The 12,911-nt window shown below is 35.3% G+C and overlaps 1 protein-coding gene across 1 annotated transcript in view; it reads right to left on the reverse strand.

Moving 5' to 3' along the window:
• LOC114031685 (laminin subunit alpha-1-like) overlaps positions 1-12,911 on the reverse strand; it is a 195,071-nt gene that overhangs the window by 145,969 nt on the left and 36,191 nt on the right. Inside the window, exons 2-3 of the mRNA XM_027846837.1 lie at positions 10,134-10,304; positions 9,815-9,927 (exon numbers count right to left, since the gene is read on the reverse strand). Coding sequence (XP_027702638.1) covers positions 9,815-9,927; positions 10,134-10,304 — 284 coding nt within the window. The remainder of the gene's footprint in view (positions 1-9,814; positions 9,928-10,133; positions 10,305-12,911) is intronic.

Raw genomic sequence — 12,911 nt, forward strand, 5'->3', positions numbered from 1 at the left:
AGATAGATAGATAGATAGATAGATAGATAGATAGATAGATAGACAGACAGACAAAGAATAAATTGGAGGTAATCAACAGAAAGAAGACTAGCATTAAGGGTGTAAAGGTGTAATTTTGGCTGGGATTTGAAGGGGGTCAGGGAAATCAGGAGGCAGAGATGAGGAAGAAGAACATTACAGGGATAGGGATGACAGCCAGCGAAAAGGCAGGAAGTCAAGAGATGGAGTAGAAAGAGAAAAGGGAAGAGAAAAATATAAGAGAAACAAAGAGAACAGTTAGCCCAAAATAAGTTAATTTGTTAAGCCACTACTGGTCACTAACATCTTAGTGTAAATTCAGTGATAAGTTCACTTTTCTCATGATTCATCACTTAACTATGTGGGGGCACCGGGCAACTTTACAGTGAGAAGAATGGATGTTCAAAGGACGAACCAGAGTAGATAAGAGGAGAAGGAAGCAGAAGGCATACCAAACCTTTCTAATAGTACTACTTCATAACTTTGCCTTACCTAGTCCCTAAAAGTAAGAGAATGGCATCCTCTTCAGCCCCAAAAAGGCTTTTTTCTCCCTTCTATTCACAAAACTCTTAGGGAGAAAAAACCAATACCATCTGAAAGGTACCATATCAAACCATCAAACAGAAAGTACTAAATGGTCAAGACTAGGCCCTATTCAACACTTGCCTTCTTAAAAGGCAGACTTCTGGGGATGCGACATCATCATGTCAGGAAAACACAAAACTAATTCATAATTCCATATAACTTGGTGTGGGGGGCACATGTGTAAATTCAAAGAAAAATGTCTTCTAAAGATAGTGCACTCCCCTGGCATTATATGGACATTTCCAATGACAATCATTTGGGAAAGGGTTCAGAGCCCTTATCAAAGCATCACAAAATCTCAGAGGTGGATAGGACTTCAGAGAACATCTCCAAACTCTAACAAGAATTCCCTCTGTGATATCACTGAAAAAATGGTCATCCTGCTTCCACTTGAAGACCTTTAGTGAGGGGGAATCTACCAAGGCATTCCACTTTTGGACAATTCTAATGATTATGAAATCTCTCCTTATAAGTCCAAATCTGCTCCTTGTACAACTTCTACATTGTTCCTTATTCTGCTTCCTGGAGTCAGGCAAAACAAACCCAGTCTAGTTCTCAACATGCTTGCAAACAGCTATCAGGTCTACCATTTTAGTCTTATCTTCATCTGACTTCCCATCTCCAGTTTCTTCACCTGATCTTCCCGGGTGCTAGCTCCATTCTTTGTCACCATTCCAGTTGTCCTCCTCAAGATATGCTCCAGTCTTATCAATGTCCTTCCTAAAATATGCTTTGCTTCCAGAGAAGATACAATCCAAGCAGGGCAAAGGTGCAAAAGGCCTATAGCTTTCCTCATTCTAACATTATTTATGCCTATCAATGCAGGTTAGCATAGCATTAGCTATTTAGGCTGCTACCATGCCATACTTGACTTACATTTGGCTTGTACTACACTAAAAACCCTCACATCTTCTTAACAGAGGAGATGGTTGTCTAGCCATGGTGGTCAAATCCTGTACTTCTAAAACAGAGTATTTGAAAGCATAGAACTTAGTATTTATCATTATCAAATTTTATCTTGTTTAATTTGGTCCATCATTCTAGCATGCTGAAGCTTTTTGTATTCCATGGACAGAGTTCTGGCTTTGCAGTGAGAATGCCTTGGTTCAAATCTCATCTCCAACACTTAGTATGACCCTAGGCAAGTCACACTGTCCCTGGGCCTCAGTTTTCCTTATTAGCATAATTAGGGATTTGGACTGCATAGCCCTCTGAAGAGTGTTTTCCACTCTAGATCTACTATCCTATGATCTAACATGTTAGCTGTCCTTCCAGTTTCCTGTCTTCCTCAAATTTGACAACTATTACCATTTAGGCCTTTTTCCAAGTCACTAATAAAAATGTTGACTAGCACAAAGTCAAGGACAGATCCCTGGGGCACCCTATTAAAAAAGTTTCCCCCAGGCTGACATTGACAATGATGATTTTGGTCACTCAAACAGTTCCAAAGTCACCCAACTACACCATCACCTAGCTCACATCTCCGTCTTGTACAAAAGTTCAGGATTCAAAATTAAGTCAAAACCTTCACTGAAACCTTGATGTGTTCTATCCATACCATTCTGATGTAATGTAATTCTGGTCTACCTCTCATATTTTTGTTGTTGTTTAATCGATTAGTTGGGTCCAACTCTTCCTGACCCCATTTGAGGTTTTCTTGGCAAAGATACTAGAGTGGTTTGCTATTTCTTTCTCTAGATCATTTTACAGATGAGAAAACTGAGGCAAACAGGCTTAAATGACTTGCCCAAGGCCACATGGCTAGTAAATGTCTGAGGACAGATTTGAACTCAGATTCTCCTGACTCCAGGCCTGGCACTCTATGCACTGTACCACCTAGCTGACCTATCTCTCAAATTAACCTGTCCAAAAAAAAAAAAAAAGGGAAATAATATCAGTTTGCCATAACCTCATTTGATGAAGTCATGCTAACTTTCAGTGATCATTCCTTTTTCTAAATGTTTACAAAGTGTCCCTTTAATAATGTTCTGGAATATTGCAAGGAATAGAAGTCATACTCATTGTTGCCTAGTTTGCAGAGTCCCCTCTCTACATTTTTTTGAAAATTGGGCCATTTGCTATTTTCCAGTTTATAATTCTTTTATTTTCCATAAGTTATCCAAGGCTTCCATATACTTTTAAAGTTATACTTTTCCCAACAGAGCCTTATCTTTCTTAATATCGCCTTATGATATATAACAGAATATTAATCCCAAATGCCAACTACATAGCCCCAAAGTCATGCTATTATTTTTAACCTGAAAATAAATAAGTCAAGTATTCTTTGTCCTATGACAATATAAATTTAGTTAAAAAAAAGTTTTTTAAAAAAGGACTCTTCTAAATTCCCAGATTACATCCATTTTATTCATGCTCAATTCAATTAAACAAATGAACTGGTTACCACATTTTAAGAGTCATAAGGGCAGAGATTACACAAAGCCAAAAGCAAAATATTCCCTGGATAAAAGGAGCCTACTTTTTACTAGATAGGGAGAGCAGAGTGATGGTGGTGATGATGGGTGTACAATGTGTACACAGAGAAATAAATACAAAATAATTTGAGGTGGGAGAGAGACCATCCATAATTTGGGGGAATTGGGGAAGGTTTCCAGCAGGAAATGGTACCTCACTTATGCCTTGAAGGAAAAAAAAATTATTCTGAGAGTTGGTGATGAGGAGCAAGTGTAAGGGAGGAAAGGGGGAATGAATAAAGAAGGAAAAGGAAGCAGAGCTAATAAAGAATTTTCTATGCTTCAAAGACTTTGTTAATTTATGACTAGGAAGTAGATATAAAACTGATATTTTATCCTTTTAGTGTTACAATGATAAAAACAGTATAAAGTGAGCTTGTGAATAGTTGTGATTTACACAGAATCTTAAAGTTTGAAAAAAGCTTGATATATATTATCTCATTTGATCTTCACAACACCGGGAGATAGACACTATGAGCCCAATTTTACAGATGAAAAACCTGAGGTTCAGGGATGTTAATGGAGTTCTTGCATGATCACACAGCTAGCTAAGCAGTACAGGAGAAGTTTGACTTCATCGTACCCAGCCCCCTCCCCCTTTCCACTACCGTGCATTGCCTTGCCTTTACGTACATTATTTTAAGACAAATATGATTATTCATGTGAAATCAATTTAACATAGTTGAGAGATCAAATTCTAAATATTTCCAAATAATGACCAACATGCTCATAATGAACTTAAAATTAAAAAAAAAAAAACTTCTTAAGGTTGAGGGGGAGGGAGCCCACCTAAATCTTTTTGGCTGGCTTCAATTATGTCTACTTGTTCATACTTGCTAAGTACAAACATTGAGCAATTCAAAAGCTACGATTTTGACTCGCTTTTGCATTTTATAGCCTTAACAGTTGTTAGTTTCACAAAAACTTGGAAAATAAAGCAAAATTTTATCTCAAGAGAAGATCGTTTCAAGTCTCTGTGCCCAAAGGTAGAGAAACCATGGAAGAGAGGTTTCTGTGAAAACTAGAGACAACAAAGAAAAACATTTGGAAGTCAGAAGATAGTTTCTCTAGTTTATTTTTGAAGGTCAAGGATTAGACATAACAAATGGCACTTCCAAATCATTATTTAAATACCAAAAGCTAAAGGCTTCTTCTAGTTTGTTCATTTTACCAAGCAAATTAAACATACTCTCACAGTACGTGAAACTGATCAAGGAAATTCTAAATTAAAGAAAAGACTGAATAGAACATTTAAGAAATGCAAGCTTATTATGTTTGCATTTATATATTTACTTCAACTAATTCCTAACAGTTTCTAAAAGATTCTGCCAAATCCCTTTAATGAGCTCATTTGTAATTAGAAGCATCTCTTTATATGAATTAATGGCTTACCATCCTTAAAGTTTGCTCCCAAGTTAAATTTAGCCGATTGCTTTCTTTCCATTTTAATTTAGGAAATAAACCCTTCTACATAGAGAATGTACTTAATCTATCACTTTGGATAATCACATTCTGAACTAGAAGTCCGAATTAAGGAGGCTTTACAATCCATATACTGCAAAACTTTGCAGACAAGCAACTCTTGTTCCAAGGTTCACATGGAACAAAGAACCTTCTATGATTATGCTCCCATAACAAAGTGCTGCTTCCTAATTAAACCTACATAGAGCACAAAGCATAGATTCAAACTGCAGCTTTGTTTTATATAACATTGTAAATAATTACAATTTTACAGAAAATACTTCATCTTCTAAAATACCAGTACCAACTCTGATTCACACCTCTAACTACAGGCAATAAAGTTCTGAGTCAGATTTAACATTTTAGAGGGTTAAGACACAACATTGATTCAATTTTCAGTTTCTTGGCAAAGAACCATATCTTGGACAGCACCCAACTCTACTAACTATAGCAAAAGCAACAAGAAAACCTCGAAGTTGTGCCCAGGCTTTATGAGAAAGTATCCAGTTTGGAGGCAACCTTGACAGCAAAAAGATGAATATGGAGGATTAAAGGAGTGAAAAAGTACATCATAATATCAGCAACAGATAAACTACAAATGGCAGGCAGAGGAGAATGATGTGAGATCATGAGTTCTGAATGTGAGTAAGCCTAGAAATACTCCTTTTCTAGGAAATGCTCAAAATAAAGCCATCTGTCAAGAGGTGATTGATAGGAACCAATTAAAAAACTGATAGCTATTTATGGCATTTAATCAATAACCTACACATGAAGAGATTGATAATTTTTTAAAAAGAAAAACAATATAAAAACCTAGACACTTCCATCAGTTTCAGGTGACCGCTCTTTGTTAAAATCTGTGGAAATTTTTATCAGATTCCTCTAAAGATCATGATTAGCATTTCCTTCAATGGGTCTTAAGGTCCTAAGAGGTGCCTGGGATAGTTCATAGGTCATGCACTCTACCCACCTTTATTCAAAGAGAGAGAGAGAGAGGGAGAGAGAGAGAGACAAAGAGAGAGAGAGAAAGAAAGAGAGAGAGAGAGGGAGTGAGAGCGCATTGATTAGGATCTAGGGAGAAAGGGAGAGGGGAATAAAAAATAAGAATTGAGTATGAAAAACAGCATCACCACTTCTGAGACAAAGGAGGCCAGCTGGCCATATGATGTTGGAGGAAAAGTGGGGGAGGGGGAGAGGAGGTGAACAACAATGGAAGAATGAACATTCCTTAAAATGAAGAAAGGACTGAGATGGGTTACCGAATAGTAAATGTGAATGTTGGGGATAGGGGTGGGGTGGGGACAAAAGAGGAATAAATACAATGGCCAGTCAGTTAACTATAATTTTTCCCTATTCCTTCAGGACTGACTATCCCAATTTAGGAATATAAAATTCCTTGAGAAATCTTGTCTGTATTGTTAAATGTCTGAGAATTCTAGCTCAGTTCTCTAAGTCACTCAACTTTGCCTCCACAGGCTCACAGACTTAGCATTAGAAGAGCTCTCAGGTCATTTAGTTGAACCCTTTAATTTTAAAAGATAAAGAAACTGAGGTTCAGAAAGGTAGTAATTTCACTTAACACAGGTAGTAATTGTTAGAGGTACGATTTGAACTCCAGACCTCTCACTCCTGATCCAATGTTCTTCCCAATATATTGCCCTCCCTCCCATGTTACTGATATCTTTTAACTCCCATTCTCCCATTTACAATCCAACTCTAACACGGTTAAATTAGGTTTTTTGTACTGCATTCCCTCTTCAAGAGACATTGCCATGGTAGAAGTATCTTAGGGAATTAATTGAAGATACCCAGAAGGAGCTCCATAGCCAATAAATGAAAGGCACTTCTTGAAAATACAATACAATAAAAACTCTCTCTCAGCAGTATTCATTTGAAATTTCAGGTTGTTACCAAGGGCCACCAAGGATAAGAATGAGGGCTAGCAGTTCTTGAAAAATATCTGATACATGCCATTTGCTCTATAGACCACCCACAATGACATTTTCCTGTTATTCAAATTGACCCATAAATTAAGCCACAGCCTCAGTTTTTAAGTGTATGCAACCATACTAACTCCCAGGCACATCAGATGTGCTGCATAAATATTTACTCAATTTCATAATAGTCAGAATCAGATAGGAGAAGTCTATGATTTGCTGTTTGTCCCACCAAGCAATATTTTGAAGAAGAAAAAATGAAAATATCTCCTCCACAGCTCTTTCTTCAGATATTCCTGACATAAGGGATAATCAAAGGAAAGAATTGTCCCTAAACCTTATATATCCCATAATTTATCATCTGATAATCAGGTAATGCAGTTATTATTAGTATCACTGTCTATTCGTTCCAAATAACATAAAATAATGCAGAGACATGAGTTCTAAACCAGTATTAAAACATTGGATTAAATTATATTGTTGCGAACCGAGTTTTAACTACATAATATAGTAAGCATTTGAATGTCCACTGTCCTAAGTGCTGAAAGTTTAAAGCAACTATAGTGCTTGCCCTCAAAGAGCTCACATTCCAGTACGGAGTGGATATGTCAGGGGAGACATAATATGTCATGAGGTGCATTCAAGTTGTAAAACAAAATGCCATTTGAGCCAAGAAGAAGCTAGATGGCATAAAGGATAGAATGATGTTGGACCTGGAGTCAGGAAGACTGAATTCATATCCTACCTCAGGATAATAAATCTAGGATTCTATCATTATTGAGAAGGAAGGAGGAATGTCAAAAGTGGTAATATATGTGTTTATATTTACTTTTAAAATTTTAATTAAACAAATTATTTTTTGTTGTTTCTGACAAATCTTAAAATCAGGTTTTCTTTCTAGGATTACCCAGACTGAGTCAAAACCTAAAAGGAAAAAAAATTCTTTTTATGATGTTACAGAGCAATGAAAATTTTAATCTCTTATTTTTTTTCAAATATAAGAATGACTTAAAACTTCTTAGGAGAGACTGAATTTAAAATACCTGATTGTTTACATAGACCAATTCAGATAATATCAAGTTACTGATGGATGAAGCTGGTTATACTACTTCATTTGCCCCTTGGAAGAGTAAAATAAATGAGAGGGTCATGGAAAAAAAATAAATTCTACTGGAGAAGCATTCTTCCCTGCTCTTTTGAGTGAGATAAGAACAAAGCCCAAGGCAAAGAAACAGAAATTTTCTCTCCTTCTAAAAAGGGTTTGAAAACACTGAGGTCTAAGATATTAACTCAAAAATTTATTGCTAAGAATAAGTGATATTTTAGTTACACAGTACTCTGAGAACCCAAATTTGCAAACAGATCCCTGTAGTTAATACACTTTACTACATTATTCAAAATAATTATTAGAGATCAAAGGAATCTCATTCGTGGATATATACAACAGACTATTATCTGTCTTCTAAAGCCTCTATACATGTTTAAGCTACTACTTATGCAAAGAATTTCAACTATTCTTCATTAAAGCCATTATAGTTTTCAAAGACACTTTTTTGTTTTTGTGATAAAGATCCCCATTTTAATCCCATGGGGAGATTTTAACTCTATGAAGAACCATTGTGGTTTGCTCAATGGATTTAAATGTATTCAAAAATAGGATATTTTGAGTAGTTTTAACATACATGAGATCTGTAGGTCCAGCTGGTTAAAGTGGAGTGGTATTCCAACTCTTTTTCATTTTACATCTTCTGAAAAAATAAAATTAGTTCTAGAATGCCACCTCCCACTCTTCCTACTCTCCCTTCCCTTCTGATTCCATCTCTCTTCTTTTTTTCCACCTCAAAGGATTATCAGGTTTCTGTGGTTTGATTATGTGGTCAGAAGACCTAAGTTTAAATCCCAGCTCTGTCCCTGGGATTTAATGCAGTCATTATTAGTATCACTGTCTATTAGTTCCAAATAACATAAAATAATGCAGAAACATGAATTTTAAACCAGTATTAAAACACTGGATTAAATTATATTGTTACCAATCGAGTCTAAACTACATAGTATAGTTACCATTTAAATGACCTAATGGGTCCCTGGGACCCTGAGGTCCCTTCTGGTTCAAAATTCTCCGCGTCATGCTACTCTCCATTGCTACTTAGCATGATCTATATCTTTGGGGGAAAAGTAGGATAAAGGCATGAGATCCTGATGGTCTTTGACATGGTCCCTGTCCTGGTAGAGCTGATATTCTAGGAGGGAATTATAATATGAATATAATTATCTTAAAATTATACGTGATAGTTGCATTAAGAAGACATGGCATTTTGTAAAGTACAGGAGAGAAGAGGGAAGCTAGGATTGCATTATCATCTCAACCTCATCACCATTGAGATAATGCTTTAAAGTTTGCAAAGCTCTTTATAAAGATCTCATTTAATCTTCCCTACCCTGAAAGGTAGATCCAATTATTACTCCATTTTACAGATGAAGAAACCAAGACAGACAGAGGTTAAATGACTTGCCCATGGTCACACAGCTAGTAAAAGTCTAAAGTGGGATTTGAGCTCAGGTCTTCCTGAATCCAGGTCCAGCACTCTATCCACTTAGCACAAGGAGTATTAGGGAAGGTTTCATGTAGGAGGTAGACTCTGAGTTGGATTTTAAAAGTTTAGAGGAATTTAACGGATGAAGAAACCTAAGGGATGATATGAGCAAAGGTAAAGAAGTAGAAAAATATGCAACACTGGGTGTGCTATATGACTATTGCTATAGTAACAAAATTTAGAGCTCAAAGGTACTTTAGAGGTTATCTAGTCCAGAGATGTCAAAACAACTCCCTAGTGCATCTAAAACAGATTAAAATGTAATTGGGACGTGTTTAACAAAATAAAAAAAAAACAACACAGATAATGTTAATTTGTGGTTTTCTAAGTCAATAGGCAAGATCCTTGGGTTTGACACTACTGAATGAGTCCAACCCCTCATGTTACAGATGAAGAAACTGAGGCAAAAGATTCTTTGCCAAAGACTGGGTGGCTTGTCTAAGGTCACAAAGGTAAAAAAGTAACAGAATCAAATTCTGAACCCAAGTCTTTTTAACTCAACACTTTTTAACAAATGGTTCTTCGAAGAATCTCAAAATACATAATCATAATTCTTCAGAAATAGTTATGTGGCTCCAAAGAGATTGGAAATTTATATTATTTTCATATATTAAGTGACTAATGGCAAAGCAATGGTATTGGAATGTAAAAATAAGACAAAGTGAGCAGTTTTCCTTCAAATGCAGTAGAAAGAATAGAGACCTGAGACAGAGGTATATTCATTAATGTCTCTTGCTTTACTTACCTGTCTTAGGTCCAGAGTGATTGTCACCCAGTGGTATTTTCTCCCATTTTGAATGCTTGGACTCTGCCACCAATTATTAGTACCATCTATGGCATTTGAGATTGGGTGACGTTCTGTTTAAAAAAAATTAAGCGTGCACATGACTATTCAATTCTTCATATAAATTCCTCTAATAATTACAACTTTTAAAAAATGGCAGTCTGATGTGAATCACACAATGCTAGTAGAAATTAACATTAGGGAAAGTGAAGACAATAATTTAAACCTCCTAGTAAAAAGTCTTTGGGAATTCAATAAACATCAGAAGAAACACACTTGCCTTTTGGACTAGCACTGTTACAGTCACAAATTCTGCACTGAGCATTTTTGACTGGTCGTCCTGGTACATGCTCCACCAGTTTGCAGAACATTTCTGGACCCTTCTCACCACAGGTGGCATTGGTGCTGATGTGAGCGTTGCTGGCAAGATTCAGGATGGCGGGAAATAAGCCTGAAAGTCAAGAGATGTGGGATAACTAAGACACGGCATTTGAAACCAACAGGACAGGAGTGTCTCTTTTCTTTTTGTGGATCAATCAAAATTACATTTTGTCTGTTTCAAATGACCCAAAATTTATCTTCACTTTTAAAATCCAAACACCATAATCATCAACAAAGTATCCATTCTGCGTTCTTCATGTTCTCCCTAATATGTGTTTATCATCATGAACTACTGATATTCTCTCTCTCTCTCTCTCTCTCTCTCTCTCCTCTATTCCCCCCTGCCTCATTCCCTCTCCTCTAAACAAATGTTTGTTGAATGGAACTAGATTTAGAGTTAAAAAAAATTCAAAATGCAACAATCCGAATGTAAAATATTCTTAAATTCAATATTAAACATTTGCTTTTCATAGTTCTTTTGTTATAATTGATTTTATTCTTAATCAGCTATGATTAATACATCTCCAGCTATTTGGAAAACAAGGCTCAACCTCCTCTACTATTTTGAGAATAGTAACTCCTCCTGTGGGCTTTAGAATTTCTTAGTAAAACAGGATGTTATATGGAAGATTCCACTCAGATCTAAAAACAACTGAGCATATGATGAAGAGATTTTCTATCTGGATATGGTTGAGAGGTAGTTTTAATTTGATTGTTTGGATTTCCTTTTCTTGGGAATAAATCTCTGCAGAAGATCTAGGAAAGAATGGATAGTATTTTATTTCACAGAGAAGAAACTTTGGGGAGGGGAAAAGAGGTAACATTTAAACCATACTGTTTCTTTTAAATATTTCTAATCAAACAAAATTTATAACATTAAAACAACAAATTCAACAACTTAGAAGGAATTAATAATCTTGATTTTTAAAAAATATGCAAGATCTGTTATATTTATATTTTCACATAATACAATTACATAATATTATTATTCACTCTTCATTCAGCATTTTCAACCTCACAAAATTATTACTTGAAAAATTTCCCATTAAACTGACTAAGATTCTGCCCTAAAATATAATATAACATAACATAACATTACATACACACACACACATATCTCCATCCAGTTTACATGCTTAGGAAATGCAACTTAAGCAGTTATTCATTCAAAAAACATTTATTTACTCTAGGCAAACTCGTTTGTAAAAAATTATTTTATTCATTTTAAACTTAAACAAAAAACAAGAAAAGAAAAAAAAACATTTCCATGAACACAGCAGAATAGAGAGGATTCAATATAAAACCATGAATCTCCATTACAGACTGTTTACTTTTTTTTAAAACTATGTAATAAATATTACAAATTGTTTTCTGTGCTTCCTTAAGTTTTTCTTTGCTCTCTGATTTGCACTTTTTCCCCTCCCTCTCTTCTCACCACACCCTAAAGAAAGTACAAAAAAACTCCTTTTTTAAAAAAAAATTTTTTTTAGCACTTTAAGTCTAAAAAGTGGTTTCCTCATACTTGAAGGCAAGTTGCACAAGTTTTATTATCTTGATTTTACAGATAAGGAAACAGTGGCTTTCCTTTGATCACACAGGAATTAAGCAGCAGAGACAGGGTGGAACTCGGGTTATTGAATGGCAAAATCCCACCCTGAGTTTACTGTTACCACATTATTATCTGTTCCATCCTAAGCATTTGTTAAATGCATGAACTATGAATTACCTAGCACAGCAGATGCTTATTAAACATTAGCTGACTTGAATTCTATTTGTTGAAAGAATAATCTATAAATTAGGATTATACTCTAGAAATCTTGCTTAGCTTTTACATCTGAAACATGAATCAAAGATCTGTTCTAACACATCATAGCTTATGACTGCCAAATTTCACTGGACTTAGAATCCTGGCCCTATCACTTTTTTATTGCCTGTGTGATATTGGACAAGTCTCAAGTTCTCTGGGACTCAGTTTCCTCATGTAAAATCAGGCTAAGATCCCTTCCAATTCTATAATCCAATGAAAGCATATGAATAATGGCAAAGAATGTGAAAGCACAGAATAAGCTAAAGTTGTTGAGGAAGGCTGAACTAAAGCCTCATACGTACACGGGTGCTCAAGTCCTCAATTTGGAGTCAGGAATACCTGTTTTCAATCCCCTTCCCCCAACATTTAATAGCTGTGTGACCATGTGCAAGTCATTTAACTTCTCTGAAATTCAGAAAACCAGAAGCCAAAGATGGGTTATAATCTATATTTATGAAAAAGGTTTCCATACCAACTAAATCATAGGTCCATGATCATTTCCCAACTGTTATGATTTTAATTTAGTTCAACTACACATGAATTTTCACATCAAATTTCTTTAAAAGGACTACTATTTTTCTTTTTAAAATGGAAGAAGAGTAATAATTTAGTAAATGCAACTTTTTGAGGAGTCACTCAAATCATTGAAAGCAATAATAATAATGCCCTAAAACTTGACCATTTTTTATGTTATTCTTCACGCTGTTCTTCCTAATGTCATCAATTTCTATGAAGATTCTTGGCCTGTGATCTAGTAAAAGCATAAAAGTGTGGCCTCCGTGATTATTAATTATTCAGTTTGTCATTTATAGAGCACTTTAAAATTTGCAAGTGCTTTAAAAATATTATATCGTTTAATCCTTACAATTA

This window comes from Vombatus ursinus, unplaced genomic scaffold (assembly GCF_900497805.2).
Source record: "Vombatus ursinus unplaced genomic scaffold, bare-nosed wombat genome assembly UNPS02015255.1, whole genome shotgun sequence".
NCBI lineage: Eukaryota > Metazoa > Chordata > Mammalia > Diprotodontia > Vombatidae > Vombatus > Vombatus ursinus.